Raw genomic sequence first — 15889 nt, 5'->3', positions numbered from 1 at the left:
ATGAGACGAAATGATGGGCGTTTGCTTTACTCATTCTACTTCGGATGACGGGGCAACGGTTGGGCGTACTGTTCAATGATGACGCTTACCGTACGTCGGCTTTTTGCGTTGACTTCTCAACGGCCTTGGCTTCTTCTGGGAGAGACTTCGTGGTGGTGGGTTGTTTCCGACAGGAGTGAGTTGGACATGGTCAAGCTGGATGGGTGGAGGAGGTTTTGATCTATCTCGGGGCGTCATTGTCTTGAGCTTGCATCCGAGGTTCTTGTTAGCGCGATGTGTTGCCACCCCTCTTTTGGGGTTGTCCGTCGAGGAATTTTGCTCTGGGGGCTGGAGGGAGGGAGATGGGGTTGAGCGGGTTTTGTTATGTCGATTGACCTTCTTGACCTTGTCACGGATGGCCATGTCTAGGTACTGATGATGGTAGATGGACTTTTCATGCGTGATTATTACTCGAGAAGGAGTTTTGATGGTTTACAAGTAGTTCTACTCTCGCGACATTCCAAATCGGGGTGATGATGGTGATGATATTGACGATCAGCTATAGATCTAGACGCTCTGAGCTTCTCCGATACCCCTTCGACGTCAAGATTTCGGGTAAAATTCTTAGTTACATATCATCTGGAGCAAGAAAGACAACCCTCATCATCACTTCACCTCGTCGCTTTGACCTTTATAAGATGAGGGAAGTCTTGTATCATTTTTGATAAACGCTCTGTGAAGGTGATCAATTCGACATTATCGAGACACCAAGTCCGTCGCATCTTGAGTTTAGGGGAATCTGTCCGTGAGCACGTGTGTTTCACGCTCAACAGGTTCCTTGTATTTCGTCTCTTCATCAGATTGTCCAGAAGCAAAAGGTTTTGGTTACCCTATAACGGTGATTACACTGGCGCGTCTCTACCAGGGTTGCATCGATATCTGAACTTCGGTAGAGGGACCATTTGGACCTGCTGAGCATTAACGAGAAGACGGCGGCGGGCATTACGGCGAGTATAGTCATCATTGAAAGCATAGGACCTTGCGTCCAACGATGGTATCTCTGTCTAGACAGAATGCCAGCAACAAGTGTTGTAGAATCTAGGCATCGGCCTGGCCAGTATTCCACATAATTGCATGTCAAAGTCCATTTCATGGGACCAATTTGCTTCGCCTGCAACTATACCGGAGCATGGACAGAGAGAAACCCGGCTGCCGATTGCGATGAAGGTTGTAAATAGCAGCGAGGCACGTCATAGAAGTCCAGATACGTTGTGAGAGTGCTAGAAGGAGTGTTTGGTGACAAACCTCTTACCAAGACTTCGGGAAGGCAATGTATTGGGTCCCCGGGCTGCCCCAGATTATGACGTTGTAGGTTTTACAACTATGAGCCCTGGGTTCTCCAAGGGTCAGAGGTTTCGATTTGAATAGGCCTCCAAATCGATTGATGTTTCCTACTGCCCCTCTATGGCAGCTAGCTGGAGCGTGCTACTATGCCGGATGACGTGCTCAGAGATGCTCGGTAGAAAGCATCGTTGAATGGCCAGTTTCATTTCGCTGGTAGTTAATCGTAACAAGGTCCTCAAAATGGAGACAAAACCTTTGATCTTCTGGAGGGAAAATGATATGCTAGGCCATATTGAATACCTGGGGCCTTTCTGCCGTCGTAGCAATGAATGAATGGATGATTCAACAGCAAAGCAATACTTCATAAACTCATGTTGAAATTCATTTGGATATCTATACGACCAGCATCTAGAACTCTGCAGACACAGCAATGAAGCCCGTCGCCTTGCCCTCGGCAGCCTGCTTCATCAGCTCCTGGTAGATGGGGTCCTTGGTCTGGTAGTACTCCATATCCCTAATCACCAACATCGTCGGTTAGCCACAAGTTTGCGTTTCCGTTCAAGAACGAAGACGGGGAGACGGGTACTAACGCTTCGCTGGCAAACGTAATCTCGTAAACGACGGACCATGCCTGGGAACCCGGGACGTCGGTCAGAACCTTGCACTTGCTAGCCTTTGAGGCGACGAGGTACGTTGAGCCATCCTCCTAATGATCCCGAAGAAAAACCACAATGTTAGCAAAGCATATCTCCTCAGATCTTTCATGGTGGGTAGATCCAAATATTGGAATTTACCTTTTTGCAGTCGTTGACAAAGTTGCTGAACCTCTTCACCGCCTCATCTTGTGCAGGGCCGTCTGCGAGCGCAATGAGTCCGATTCTGGTGATGGCCATTGTTTTGTATGCGTTTGCTATTCAAAGGTTTTGAAGTCTGATTTGTTGGTTTTTGGTGTTGGATGATTCAAGGCCAGCCGCTGAAATTTATCCGTGTAGAGTGTTCTCCCGTGGGCAACGTTGTCGAATCTCTCGAGTCTTTATATAGGCGTCCGGAAACTCAGTCCTTTTCCAACACGGGAAGTCACCGCCGTCTCTGCCTCGGCGCACCCATCGACGTCTCATCATGCCCGATGAAAGGAGGCGGAGCAAGGGTCCCCGCCATCCCGTCCGTCCCCCGGCCTCAGAAGGCCACCTCCGCATAGGGAGGTGAGTTTTCCGTATGGATCCCTATGCGGGGATGGGAACCACATCCGTCGACTTCCGGGCTTCTCTCTGCCTATCGCATCAAGTCAGCGGAATAGATTAAGCTAGAAACCCCCAAAGAACACATCCTCAATCGTCTCACCGACAGAAAGAATGGCCATGGGGACGGGAAACACGTGGCCACTAGTGAATAGGTAGAGAGAAAGAGGGGTTCACAATCCACTGTTCTTCACTTGTCTTCAACGGAGACCGAACGTGTATGCATGAGCATCCCCCTTGGCACGCTAAGTAGCGATCCTGCCGAGGCATGAATTGTCCAAGTGGTCGTTCCAAGGCCGCCAACAAATCACTGGTCCAGAATCCTTCTCTTTTCCCCCTTCCCCTCTCCTAGCTTCCTGGGTTTCCTGCGAAACGTCAGAAACAGGCGGGACCTTCGATTTCGGCTGTAGTCAGAGAAAGGCTCGGCGACCGGAGGAAATACCGATTCGGGTCGCTAGCTTGCGTCAGTTGCTGTCGTAGCCGGGCAGATCCCGGCTTCCCGCTAAGTGGAGCAGATAAACCCCGGATTGGAGGGCGGGGCCCGTGCCAGGCCACCGCAAAACCCCCCGGTCCGGTGGACGATCGATACCTGCTCACCTGCTTTACTTGATATCTTTCCGCCGGCCGGTTCGGTGGTTGTGCACGTGAAGAGTGGCTTGTCTTGGCGTCTCGGAGCCTGAGGAAGTCGGCGGTCGGGTGGTAGGATTTGCCACGTCTTGTTCATGCCACTCGGGCCCAGCTTGGGGGATACCAGATCACCATATGATTGCAAGGCAGTCTTTGATTGAGTAATGTGTCATTCATTCTATAAACATCATGAACTTTTACCATGGCCAACCCCGAGCAAATCCATATCAAACAATTTCCTTCGCCAAACGTGAACATTGTCCTTCGTAAACCCAATGTCCCGTCGTCCCCTCCGCCTCCTGAAGAAACAACAAAAAGTTCATAACATTCGAAATATGCTTAGCAGTTAGAAATTAAAGGGCCGCGATGTTTTAGATGACATCTCTACATCTTCCAGCAGCCAGTTCGCTCCAGGGAAACAATCGATCTCGCTCCGAGAACGCCTCGCCATAACAACATGCAGGATATCAAATGCTCGCTAGCTAGAACCAGGATGATAAGCAGAAAAAGAAGAACCATCGACACAGTCGAATGGCAAAAAAAAGACAATAGCCAGCCGGAACCCAATCTATATACGTGTGTAAAATATTTCGTGTGAAATCGAAGGAGCCCATCACTGGCTTCCTCTTCGTCGCCTTTGATCCCTATAGTTGAGGGAATAGGGAGCAGGACGCTCTTGGCGGACCGTTCGCCGGTCCGGGAGACCAGACCGCATGTCCTGGTAGTAGTTGCTCTGCGCTGGGCCCGGGGCCGGCTGGTAACCCACGGGCGACCGCGGAGCGTAGGCAGCCTGGGCCATTTCGGCTCCGGTCGTTGGGTACAGGCAGTTTGGTGGCGGTGGTCGCAGGTAGAAGTTGTTTTCTTGCGTTGTGTAGTGCTGAGGTGGAAGGCTCGACACGGGCTGCATCGGTCGCATCATCTCGACCGAGGTGGGAGGCGGGTAGGCTTGCATGTTTCGCTCCTGCAGCGGGGTCCCAAAGTCGGCGATGGGCATCGTTTGTTGAATCTGTGTTGGGAGAGGCTGTTGGAAGAAACCGTGACCAGCCGCATGGGGAGGCTCCGCAGGCGCAGAATGCGTAGCAAGCGGCGAGTGAATTCGGGATGACGGCTGGCTATAGCTGGTAGGAGCATAGTACTCTGGAGCAGTGTTGATGCGAGGCTCGGGACGACGACCATGAGCAGCAGCCATGTCCCGGAACATGCGCGAGCGGTCTCGGTTCAAGGCCATTGCTGCGGATCGATCCGGCGGGGGTGTAGCCTGGCCGTCTACCCAGCGACAGGAGTCAGACTCATCCGCGGTGTGAGAAGAAACGGACGCGGGAGCCGAGGGGACCCGGTTCGCAGTCGTGACCGGGACAGTCTGGCTCTTGTCCGTAGATGCTGTCGCGGGGTCCTGCGGGCGCTTGACCACCTCAGGGTGAACTCCCTCAACGTACTCGATGAACTCCTTGAGGCTTTGTACTTTTTGGCCCAACTGTTCGATCGTCTTGCCAGAACCATCGCTGCCGTCGGGAAGCAGGCTCTTGATTGCATCAACGATCTGATCAGCGATCGACTGAAGCCTCTTCTCTGTGCCCTTCAAAGGGATACCGGTGATAGGCTGAAGCAGGCCGAGAAGCTGCAAAGACTCCTCGTTGTTTCGTCGAGCGGCTTGAAGCGACTCGTTCACTTGACGGAGTTGGTCATCGCTGGTCTGGCTCTGCTGCAATTGCTCGCAATGACTCTCCAAGGAGCTGATGTGAGCTTGTGTGCTCTGTCGGAAGGAATCGATGATTCCACTCGGCGTAAACGTATGAACGGGTTGTGCTGGTGCTCGGCGAGCCATGACTGGCGTCCCGCGTGTGCTTGAAGGGCGAGAGTCGTCAGGACGCGGACTACGCCTTGGCTGTTGACTTTGTGAAGTCGAAGGCAAGCTGCCTTCTTGTACCGGGCTATAAGAGCTTGACGGGAGGGGGTATGATGGCCGGGATGTGGGGCGGTTGCTCTGGATAACATGGACCTCTTGAGGCGCAGGGAATGAGGGGCCTGGCATCGGGAGTCTGTTCGACTGTTCCGGATACCGCGGGTGCATTTGGAAATCTTGAAGGGGCTGAGAAGGGTGTGAAGGAGGAATCTGAGAAGGCAAGTAGCTGGCGCGAGGGTCATTTTGCAGGTGAACAGCTTCCGGTTGCGGAGGATGATGGCCCACGGGTCCGTTGTGGCTGTGAGAGCTGCCTTGCTCCTCCGCAAAGCGATACTGCTCGTAGTAGTCGCCATGGCTGACTGCCCTCGAGGGCAGCGCCTGTTGTCGCTGGGGCATTGGCAACTGGGGTTGCCGCATTTCCGGAACCTGCTGTGGTGGCATCTGCAAGGTATCCCAAGCATTGCCATTATCTGTGTTGAGGCCTTGCGTGACCCACAGAGGCTCCTGAGCGTTAGCACCCTGCCTTTGCTGGTCATGTTGTCCAGGCACGTAGTTGCTACTCTCGTTCTGCGGCATAAAAACAAAGTTGACCTGGAGATCGGCGTCTGCAATCATGCCGTCCATGTGATGTTCGCCAATGCAGAGGTCCAGATTGTCAGCAAAGGCAGGGTCGAGGCTGAATGATGGACAGATGTCGTAGCTAAACTCGTCATCAGATTCTAAGTCTGACCAGGTGCTGCTTCCGTATGGTCGAGCTTTCGGTGCTTCAGCAATAATACGAGTGTTGGGCTTCGTTGCGAAAGATACGGTGGGGATGTGGAACGGCTTAGGTGAAGTGGACTGTTGAAGAGCGGTCAGCTGAAGTTCTGGAACTCCGTGGCTTTCAAGGTAGGGTGCGCACCATTCGTCCCATAGATGACTTGTAAATGGGGGAATCAGGGTCTCGAATTTCAATAGCAGAGTCTCGACGCCCTTGCACACGGTAGAACCGAGGAGGAGGAACGTCGTCCCCCGACTCAGAAGGGCTTCTGGACGATGCGCAAGAGGATGCCGAAGGAGTCAATGCAGGCTGTTGCACATCCGTGCTGAGTGAGAGTGCGTCCCACTGGGCCGTAAACAAGGAGACTCTGTTGGCGGGTTCCAGATTGACTCTTGATGCGTTACCCTCCAGCATGACCTCGCGTCCAACGTAGACACAGGAGCCAAAGAGCGTTGCGATACCGCGATATCCCATCTGAGGGCGCTCTGAGACGGAACGGCGGAAATCCAGGCTCGGGCCGTACAATGTAAGCAGGAAAGTGGTTCCGGATCGTTGCTCAGTGTGAGTCGGGACCCAGCAGACAGCCTTCAAAGGCACGAGCATACATTGGTTGGTCCGGAGGTTGAGAATGTGAAGCGCATCTGAAAGGTCCTCTGCTGTGCCGTTCTCCACGATGGCCACCGGATCACCTCGCTGGTATTCCTGGCCGTCGAGAGATCGCCCGCCATGGACAAGCGTGCCATGCGCCGGCTGCATGTTTGCGCCGACTGGATCGCTATCCAGGATCGTATTATGTGACATATCGTCTTCCAAGGAAGGCTGCTAGTCTGATGGAAAAGAGGAAAGAAAGAAGTGGGCAGGCCGCAAGGTAAATATCAACACCACCACGAGGATTAATAGTTTTCGGCGTGGCACATAGCTTGGTGAGAGTCGGCGTTACGTCCGTGGATGAGTCGAGACCAGGCTACACTGTGAACAGAGTAGTAGATGGTGTGCGAAGACAACGTCGAAGCGTCAATATCAGGCAGGGTGATATAGGTGAAGAAACACGGAGGAGCGGTGACCAGCAGTGTTGACGAGGAAGTGACGAATTTTATAACACAAATCGGAATATGAGAGAAGCGTAAACGCATACGCCTAGGGCACTTGACTGTACCATATGCGACTTGGCATCGATTCGGGTCCGATACCCATACCATGGGTCAAGGAGGAGCTGCAGCGGAAGCCTCATCGCACATCCGCCAGAATGAACTCGTACGCAATCCCAGTCGACACCCTCCCATCTCTTGCGGACGTAGGGACAAGGGGTAAGGGCGTGTACATGGAAGAAATCCCAGGATGCACTAGAGGGCGATCTGCTAGGTACCTAGGGCCGTAAGGTACAGATCCTTGTCGACGACAGACCAGGGATCATGACGGGGCAGGCCGGGACGACTGGGGTGTGATTTGTATAGGTAGCAAAGCCATGCCGCCATGGCTGTCTCGGACCCTTTCCCCACCCTCAAGACCTGGCTGGCTGCTTTGAACTGGCTTGTCACGCTTGTGTGGTTGTGTACGGTTGTGTAAGCCAGCCAGTGCCTTCGCAATTGCGTACCAAGCACCATTGTGTATCGGAACATGGCTTTCAGCCAGTTCGTATCGTTCACGTCTCTCGTCTTTGGCCACTTGGACATGGATCATCACTGGTAGTCGACATAAGAAAGAGATTCGAGTCAAACATCTCGGAAGCAGGAAAAAGGCATCATCTACGACAACTGTATCCAACTGTCAGACTTTTTTGACGCCATTGACGCTGTCTGAATAGCTGGAAATCCTTCGCGGCAGCATATCATGGCGCTTGTTCGGTGCAGACAGAGAGACTCATTTCAAAAGAAATGTTATGAACATGGAACGCAAAATTCTGAGAAGTGATAGGGCGAGACACGCCATTGGTTGTTCGACCATGCCGGAACACCATCCAGACTGCGCGGACGTGGAGTAGCCGAACGCCTGCAAAACCTCCTCAGCCACTAGCTTCTAAGCGGTGACCCCGCCAGATTTCACAAGTCGAACATGGGCTTAAACCCCTTTCTCCCATGAAGTTATCGAGTCTTTGCGGTCCACAAATTGGGGGCTCCGACTTGGCTCTAAGACAGCATGACTGATCACCCTATCCGTATGCTGCCAGGAACGCCGCGGTGCAGAACCCAGAGCCCCGTTGTAGACATGGACCGAGGCCACCGAATTTCCGCCACAGGTTGAGACCAAAGTCAACACCGCCGTCTTGGTGGCTTCTTCATTTCGATAGACCCCGTCCGGTCTCGCTTGCTCACGAAAGCCAGCACTCTTGCTGGGTAGAAATGCTAGCTCAGAGCGGGCAGTACTAGCTGTTCAGTCGCTTGATGGTGAGATGTGTCTTATCTGGCGATATTCGCCTTATCAATTGTACATTTGTCGCGGCGGAAACGATCCGGTAGCAACCAAATGTGAGGCTTGCCCAGGGAGCGTCCGCATCTCGCGACAGAGAGGATAAGCATGGTCTAGAAGTAGCCACTTCGCCGTCCTTACTTGCTTGTCTTTGAATCGGCCTCGGTCTTTGTGTCGTCTTGTTTTTTGCTCTCTTCCGGCATCTTGCCGAACTTTGTCAAAATATTTGCAGCCCATTCTTCAAACTCCTTCTCAGCCGCCTCGTCCGTCTGGCCAGCCGCTCCACGGATGCTTCTCCTAGCCATCTCTCTCAAGTCGTCGACCGAAGACACGTCAAATGCCCAAGCAGCACCACCAGTCATCATGATTGCGAAGCTCATGACGTTCAGTGTGGCCAGGTTCAAAGCCTCGACGGCAATCATGCCACCCTCTGGATTCCCTTGTTTGCCCGCAGCATAGTGGCTAGGTTGATAGAATTTCGGGAAGGCGGCGAGTTGTTTGCGGGCCACGGAGCGTCGGGTAACCATTGCCGAAAATACGAAGAAGCCGGCGCCGGCGAAAAAGAGGCCAAGTTGTTTCGCGGCTCTCGATTGGAAAGGTGAGGATGTTGGCTGGGCCTGCGACTGCGTCGGGCGAGTGTCAGGCGACTCATTCTGGGAAGCCATGGCGGAAGGGGAGAGTTGCGCGAGCATCGGATTATACCCCTTTCCATTGAAGCTACTGTTAGACAAAACAAAAACATCGTGGCATTCTCGGAGCAGCTCACCAAGCTCAGAACGGCATCTGCCGGTTCAATTGATCGAGACGGGTGTCGATGGAGTCCCTTGCGCGGTTGGTGTTGAGAGACTGGGGAGGTAAAGCGGAGCTCTGGCGGGACAGACTTGGGAGCTCCTCTGAATTGGAAGTCGGGGAAAGGAAGTTCCCGCCACTAAAATTTTCGGGCCCTGTACCTGTATATGCAACAAAACAGACCTTGCGTTCCGTTTGGTCCATACACCTTTAACGGGCAACTAAGCGGGCTGTGAGCTGTGTGCATTATGTAAGTCAGGTACGTATACCGCAACGCATCGGCTTCAGTGCCGGCCAAGGGTTCCAATCGACGTTCCTTCCAGGTTACAGCGATGCTTCTGGGGTTCGATCTCATCTCCTTCTCTCCCTCAGCGTGGTGTCTTGCTTCTACATCTTCCCATCAGCAATCGCAGGAGAAGAAGACAATGACACAAACGAATTCACCCAACTGAAATTGAAAAAAATCTCTTGTCAATACCTTCCTTACCCTCGTATCTGTATCTTGCAATTTCGCGGCATGCTGGCGACTCGCGAAATGCTACCGTTCGCTACGGACGAAATGCACGTTGGCCCACTGTCAACACCACATACACAACTTCCAGAAGCCACGCATCCAGACTCGTCAGGTACCTTGCCATTGCAACTACAACTGCGGCAGCCAAGCCACAGCGTGGACGGCATATTAAGAAGGGCGGAAACCTCAAGATTGCGTCCGCGAAAGCCATCCGGCCTCCCCTCCGGCCTCTGCAGATGACCTGCTGGCAGTCGTAGCGGTCTAATATGCTCCATGGCGCTACGGAACAGATGGCTGCGCTAAAGCCCTTGTCGAGCAATGGCACACGGCTCTCCCCATGATTACGATGCCCAATCAAAACGGCCCGCAAGATACGACCAATCTGCCTCCCCCCTATCTTGGGATGACAGCCCACATTGCAACGGCTGCTCCCATCAGTTGAAATCACCTGCAGATGACATGCCAGTCAGATGGTCGGATGCCTTCCCCGGGGCCTGCCCAGCTTCGCTGATGGCTGCATCTGGCGAGATGCCTAGACCCCGCCGCCTATTCCACTTGTCCACTGGATGCTCAAAGGCTTTCCAGCAACAAGTACCTGTGCAAAGACCGTCAAAATGACAGATCAAGTGTCGTTTCTCAACTACCTGCACTTACACGCCATCGACGCCTCACGGGCCTACTTGTTTTACGACTCATGTCCCCAGCTCGGATGCCTTCATTCGCCAACTGCAAACAGACCTGAAGAGATGCTTGTCTCGGCAGCGATCGATTGTCCGAGATCTTGATTGCTGGATCGCTGATGGGTTCTGACGATTTCGTGACACGCTGTCGGTTTTTGGTTGCACCAAGCTGCTGGGTTCCCCAGCGCATGCGCGCGATGGCTGGCGAAAGGCGCCCAATGCAGGCAGGCTCGGCAAACGTCCAAATAGTACCGTAACACCAAACGCGATCGTTATCGACGACACCTTTCTGGCTGGCCGCCTTTTGAAAATCGGATTCTTCATTCACCTTATGCTGAAGACGACAAGCACTTGATCCTGCTGATATCCGATGCGATGTCACCACAATAAACTTACAACAGTCCATTCGCATGTGGAATACCATCTCTTGCCTAGCTCCCGACCCTTGTTTGGACCGGCCGCACCTCAAGCAAGCCCGAAAGCAACAATACCGCCGTTACGTTGTCGTCAATAGTGCTACGATGACAAGGAACTGGGTAGATTGCGATCGTGGGTTTCGTGCAGAACCAGAGCGATCCAGGCCGTGGACGGGCGCATCAGGTTGAGAACCTGCAAAATGATGAAAACACTGGGTCGAGGCATCATGTGCTCATGGGGTGGGTTACGAATGGGCACAAAGTGGGTGAAGTCATCGCATTCATGTTCGTGAGATGTGATTTCGGATTCAGTCGCAAAATGAGATATAGCGCATCGCCCAAAAGCATCGTCAGCGGGGTGCGCTGCCAGTCGTCGTCTGTGGGGACTACGGCAGAGCTCCCCTCCCTCAACATACCTTACTCTGTACGCTCGATCAAGGAGAACGGCGTCCCGACAGTCGGGCGCCTGGTTTGACAAACACTCCAAGACAAACAAGCCGCAATTGCGTTGGATGGGAGACATGTGTTGGCTCACGGTTCCTGACGAGTTCCAAATTGACCGGATTGTCTCAGGTCAAACTCGGTTTCATCACACGTTGATTGTCTTCTTCATGGTCAAAGAAGGATACCTGCAGTCTCGCATTATGAGGGAGACGACTTACAGCGCGAGACAACTCTCTTGCGACGAACAAGGATGAGTCCTGTTCTTCAAGGTCAAAGCGAGTGACGAAGTCAGATGTGCAGAAATCAATCAGGAGGTTGGCAGGTTTTGTGACGCGACAAGCCTACAACTCGTCGGGTCCTGTCATATATCACTTCTTACGAGATCTAGCGCCTCAGCCAGGAAAGGCAATAGTCACGAAGTCAGCACCCAATTACGTCGAGGATCCAGCCAAAAGTGACGCCTATCCACAGCAGAAGATTTCTCTTGGTGAAATCCAAGTTGCTGCTGTTGATGAGGGATTTTAGCAAAGGACCAGATTTTTTCGATATGCAGTGCAGTGCAGGTGGGAATCTCCGCGATCGCCGAGGCGCGAGTTTATCGTACTTTTCGAACCTGGGGTGCCACGGTTCCTTTACCACAACACTGGGTCACAGATCAGATTGCCAAATTGCATCGTGTTATTGTCAGATCGATTCGATGGGCCAATGCGGCCGTGCTATGCCGGCCAAGTTCAATGTTTGCCTATCAGCCATCAACAAGTGCCGTTTGATATGCAATGATCCGATTGCCTAACGGGCCACCCCAAAGACACGCAAACTTGTACGACCGAAGTTTCGAAGGGCGACGGGAGCAACCGCATTGCCGAAAGTTTGCTAAAACACCGTCGGGGGTCTTTCCCCGTCGCACCCTATCTACTTGGTAACTGCCGCCTTTTCCCTCCCATCGGCTGTTCTTACGTTTCAGCGTTGCGGTCAATTTTAGCAAGCTCCAGGTCGCGAGAGCCGACAGGATATGGCGCCAAAGCGACGGGACGCTGCGCACAGACTGGAATCCGACAGAGAGGAAATGGATGCGTGCGAATCCAAGTCGTATTTGCTAGGAGCACGCCACACGATGCAGGCTTTAGTCACGAATACCGAAGATGTCAAGGAAGACCCAGACATGGCAGAGGGGAAATGGGATTTTTGATCAATTGTCACTTTCTGATGAAAAGTTACATAGGGAGACGGAGGCTGGCTGTTTGATATATGACGAAAGGTAGGACAAGGCAGGGAGGGCTCAGGTTCAGTGGGAGGAAGAAAAGGCGATTCTCAAGATCGAGCGAGACCAATGCTTAGCGCTGCCCATCCATCGCCAGGCCCTGGTCCCGGCGGCGTCTCCCCCGGGCCCCCGGAGAAGATGGGATCCACTCTGGCATGGGTCCACGGGGGATCTCAGAAATGGAAGCGGCGGCGGTCGGGTAAGGCGCGGCTTCCCAGGATGGCACGCCGCACACGCCATCGAGAGCACCGTCCACACTGTAAGCCGCACACAGTACAACCACCTGGGCCACACAAGGCTACCACCCACCTACTCCGTACCTACCTTACCTTTAGCACCTACCTTATGGATAAGGTACCTTGGCGCCTGCATCATTTGAGCCCACTTCCATCCATCATGAACCACTCAACGTCAACATCATTCTCTTTTCTTTCTGCAGACTGCTGCCCACAAAGTTATATTTCTCCCTACGCACGAAACCCCCAATCTGCCGAGAGATTAGACGTCATCGCCAAAGGGTTCAGCCAGCCGACGAATCGCGGCCCCACCCTCAGCATCCCTCATCCTGGCTTACCCCCGCCAGCTCTCACGTGGGTTGATCATCAGGGCTCCAACGGCATCTCACGGAGCACAAAACCAAGCGCGACAACGATTTGCAGACTCGATTCGGCCAATATTCAACAGCCAATCAACCGCTTGACATACGAACTTGACCCTGTCCAACGTCTCTCGCAAAGACCAGCCTGTCGGCGTCCACCCCTCCCTTCTCTGCCACGCCACTTTGCTACGTAGTAGCGGAAGCCTCAGTTGTGTCCCAGACAGCCGTCAGGAACCATAAGCCACCTGATATTACTTGGCCCGCTGCACATCATCCCGAGAAACACGTCCCGTTCTTTCTGTACATACGGGACAGCACGAACCCTATCGGTATACCGTGGGGAATAAGCCAAATACCATGGGGAAACCCAAAAACTCAACCGCCGGCAAGACAAAGGCCGGCCTTGGAACTAATAATGGCGGCGGCAACGCAAAGTTGACCACAATCGCCTCGATTCCTGCCGCACCGCCCGCATGGCCCCAATTCAAACCGCCGTTACCGGTTACCGATCTGGCTGCCGACCAGCTCGCTTCTTGCCCGGACAAGGTCGTCCTGATTCGCAACTTTTGGCCAAAATCCCTCTGCAGTTCCTATGTCACATTTCTGAGGGGTTTACCGCTGATCACCACCCCTGGTCGGCCTAAGCGGGGAGAAGCGGTTAGAGTGAATGACCGTTTTCAAGTGCAGGATGCTGCCTTTGCTCAACGCCTGTGGACGGAGACTGGACTGCGCGAATCGCTTGCTCAAGAAGACATTCAGGGTTTATGGTGAGTCCACTGTCTTCTGTTCCAACTCCCCTAGTCCCTACCTTGCCTACCCATCCCCCGGCCCTCCGAATGCACCCTGGCCACGAACAACGCATCCCATGCGCTTCCGGCTAGATCCGCCAGCGTCTGCGCACAATCAAATTATACCTACGTCCAAAAACAGTTATAACAAACATGAAACCCACGCAGAAGAAGAAACCGCTTGCGTAGAGGTCTTTTCGCTAAAGCTAAAGGCTTGTCATGAGACTTGCTAACGTGGATCGATTGCTCTAGGGGCGGTGAAGTCGTTGGTCTGAATCCCAATATTCGCATCTATCGTTACTCCAAGGGCCAGTATTTCGATGCACATTGTAAGTCTCATAGTCAAATCATTCTCTTGTCACCCAACGCCACAGGCGCCGGGAGCACTAGGCACTCTGCCAGTCAACCAACAAGATTTCCGCCGCTCTATGCAACTAGGCCAGTGGCCAAGTGCTTCGAGGTCCTCGCGCGATTGCCATAGGCTGCGCATATTTGTCACTGGTCAAAGACTGCGATGTGCCAGAGCTCTACAAGCCTTTGTCTTGGGGACACGGCCATGGGTAGCTACCTAACTCTCCTGACACCAACGAAGTGCTTGCTCTCTCAGAGCGACACTTCTGGATCCCCAAAGTCGGGTTGTAACGAGACCGTTGCAAAATCACTGCCCCCGTCCCAGTGGACATGCCACGATGCCCGTCACTAAGCAGATTTTACGAGGGTTTGATCGTGCTCGATCCATACGTTTCCCCCTTCCCATGACAATTACCTTCATCGACCCATTCCTGTGGGCACTACCTTTTACCACGGTTCCCTTACTACGCATGTCTCAACCACCTCGAATCCAAGACCCGTGTCTATGAAGCAGGTCGTGACTTTTCGACTCTGCATGAGAAACCTGCTGAAAGATGTGAATTTGTTGAACCACTGGCCTTTGGGGAGACGATTCGGGGACCCACAACAAGTGTCTGGGCCAACGATCTACCCTTCAGATGATCATTTATGATATATGATATCTTGTCTCCTCCGCTCAGTCCTCTTTTGTTTGCACTCTCCAAGTCATCACGATCTTTCATCCGAGCACCAGAGACCCAACGATTCGTCCCAGAAGCCACAACCCTGCGGATCGTTCCATCCCGATCCGCTTCATGGCGTTATCCCCCCCTGGATGATGTGGGAAGCTGAGTCCGGGAGCCTGCGAGTCCGATCCAGCGATGCCCCTCGACATCTCGCATCTTCCTATCCAAACAAGAAACTCGGCACTGAGAGAACCAGGGCCACCATGCTTTCCTTGTCTTCCGGCGACCCTATGGTGTTTTTTTCCCTTATGAGCTCTAAGTCTTTTCTTCTGTATCTTTTCACTTGTCTTCCGTGCAGGCTTCCTCCTCCTCTCCAGCTTCAAGATCGACCTAGGCTGACCATTGGAACCCCCACTTGCAGACGACGATTCCAACAAGGTATCGCTCAACATCGACGCCTCCTCCGGACCCGTCACGTGCAAGACAACCTGGACACTGCTCCTCTATCTTACCTCTTCCGCCGAGGGCTGTGTTGGCGGCGAGACCGTCTTCTTCCCCAACGACCGCCGCTCCGCTAAGGAGGAGATCCCGGTCGCTCTCGAAACGGGCATGCTCCTCTTACACAAGCATGGCGACGACTGCATGCTGGTAAGTCTCTTCTGTTCAGACTTTTCAGCCCTTCAGTCCTCGGTACTATCAAAAACTCCATGCGTCCTCCCCTGATCCCCGAGCGAACCATGGCCATAGCCAGATGCACCTGAATCTGTCGTTTTTTTGTGCAACATTGATCGTTGCCACCACGATGTATTCGTTGGCAATTCGCTCTCCAGTGCCTTTTTTTTTCTCATTGCTTTTCGTGGCGCGAAACGAGGACCCAACCACGGCCACCTCAGCTGCGGCCTCGCCTCTCCATCTCTCTGCCTCTTCCTTTCTCACGCTTCTCTGGCTGTGCTCCAATCCCATCACTTCAAAGTTCCCCTCCCAACCACCAAACTCGATATGTCCACTCTGCACCATGGTACCACCTAGCAACCTGGGCAGCACAACAAAACCCCTGCATCCCTCCCGCCTACCCTACCTGCCTGTCCCTTGATCTTTTTTTTTCCCACCCACCGTACCGCAGCGA

At 53.3% G+C, this 15889-nt stretch overlaps 9 protein-coding genes across 9 annotated transcripts; 4 read left to right on the top strand and 5 right to left on the bottom strand.

Annotated features, from left to right (window-relative positions):
- Positions 1 to 1731: 1731 nt before the first annotated feature.
- On the bottom strand, positions 1732 to 2216 carry CCOS01_01572 (uncharacterized protein; the record flags this gene model as incomplete). Its single annotated transcript, XM_060449766.1, has 3 exons — positions 1732 to 1837; positions 1914 to 2029; positions 2118 to 2216. 3 exons carry the CDS (start codon positions 2214 to 2216, stop codon positions 1732 to 1734), a joined length of 321 nt encoding a protein of 106 aa, XP_060321204.1.
- Positions 2217 to 3801: 1585 nt separating this feature from the next.
- Positions 3802 to 6652, bottom strand: CCOS01_01571 (uncharacterized protein; the record flags this gene model as incomplete). The annotated part of the gene is made up of 2 exons (XM_060449765.1): positions 3802 to 5931; positions 5993 to 6652. 2 exons carry the CDS (start codon positions 6650 to 6652, stop codon positions 3802 to 3804), a joined length of 2790 nt encoding a protein of 929 aa, XP_060321203.1.
- Positions 6653 to 8394: 1742 nt separating this feature from the next.
- Positions 8395 to 8922, bottom strand: CCOS01_01570 (uncharacterized protein; the record flags this gene model as incomplete). The annotated part of the gene is made up of 1 exon (XM_060449764.1): positions 8395 to 8922. The coding sequence occupies one exon, from the start codon at positions 8920 to 8922 to the stop codon at positions 8395 to 8397; it is 528 nt and encodes a 175-aa protein (XP_060321202.1).
- A 106-nt stretch (positions 8923 to 9028) lies between these two features.
- On the bottom strand, positions 9029 to 9250 carry CCOS01_01569 (uncharacterized protein; the record flags this gene model as incomplete). Its single annotated transcript, XM_060449763.1, has 1 exon — positions 9029 to 9250. The coding sequence occupies one exon, from the start codon at positions 9248 to 9250 to the stop codon at positions 9029 to 9031; it is 222 nt and encodes a 73-aa protein (XP_060321201.1).
- Positions 9251 to 9311: 61 nt separating this feature from the next.
- CCOS01_01568 (uncharacterized protein) lies at positions 9312 to 9800 on the top strand (the record flags this gene model as incomplete). The annotated part of the gene is made up of 1 exon (XM_060449762.1): positions 9312 to 9800. A coding segment is annotated over one exon (489 nt), but the record flags the coding sequence as incomplete, so codon positions are not given.
- Positions 9801 to 10196: 396 nt separating this feature from the next.
- Positions 10197 to 10430, bottom strand: CCOS01_01567 (uncharacterized protein; the record flags this gene model as incomplete). The annotated part of the gene is made up of 1 exon (XM_060449761.1): positions 10197 to 10430. One exon carries the CDS (start codon positions 10428 to 10430, stop codon positions 10197 to 10199), a length of 234 nt encoding a protein of 77 aa, XP_060321199.1.
- Positions 10431 to 12757: 2327 nt separating this feature from the next.
- On the top strand, positions 12758 to 13153 carry CCOS01_01566 (uncharacterized protein; the record flags this gene model as incomplete). The annotated part of the gene is made up of 1 exon (XM_060449760.1): positions 12758 to 13153. One exon carries the CDS (start codon positions 12758 to 12760, stop codon positions 13151 to 13153), a length of 396 nt encoding a protein of 131 aa, XP_060321198.1.
- Positions 13154 to 13316: 163 nt separating this feature from the next.
- CCOS01_01565 (uncharacterized protein) lies at positions 13317 to 14228 on the top strand (the record flags this gene model as incomplete). The annotated part of the gene is made up of 2 exons (XM_060449759.1): positions 13317 to 13726; positions 14000 to 14228. 2 exons carry the CDS (start codon positions 13317 to 13319, stop codon positions 14226 to 14228), a joined length of 639 nt encoding a protein of 212 aa, XP_060321197.1.
- Positions 14229 to 15187: 959 nt separating this feature from the next.
- CCOS01_01564 (uncharacterized protein) lies at positions 15188 to 15415 on the top strand (the record flags this gene model as incomplete). The annotated part of the gene is made up of 1 exon (XM_060449758.1): positions 15188 to 15415. A coding segment is annotated over one exon (228 nt), but the record flags the coding sequence as incomplete, so codon positions are not given.
- Between the last annotated feature and the right edge of the window lie 474 nt (positions 15416 to 15889).

Source organism: Colletotrichum costaricense (assembly GCF_030867565.1).
Source record: "Colletotrichum costaricense strain IMI 309622 chromosome Unknown Scaffold_1.1, whole genome shotgun sequence".
NCBI lineage: Eukaryota > Fungi > Ascomycota > Sordariomycetes > Glomerellales > Glomerellaceae > Colletotrichum > Colletotrichum costaricense.
This window is presented reverse-complemented; position numbering and strand designations above follow the sequence as displayed.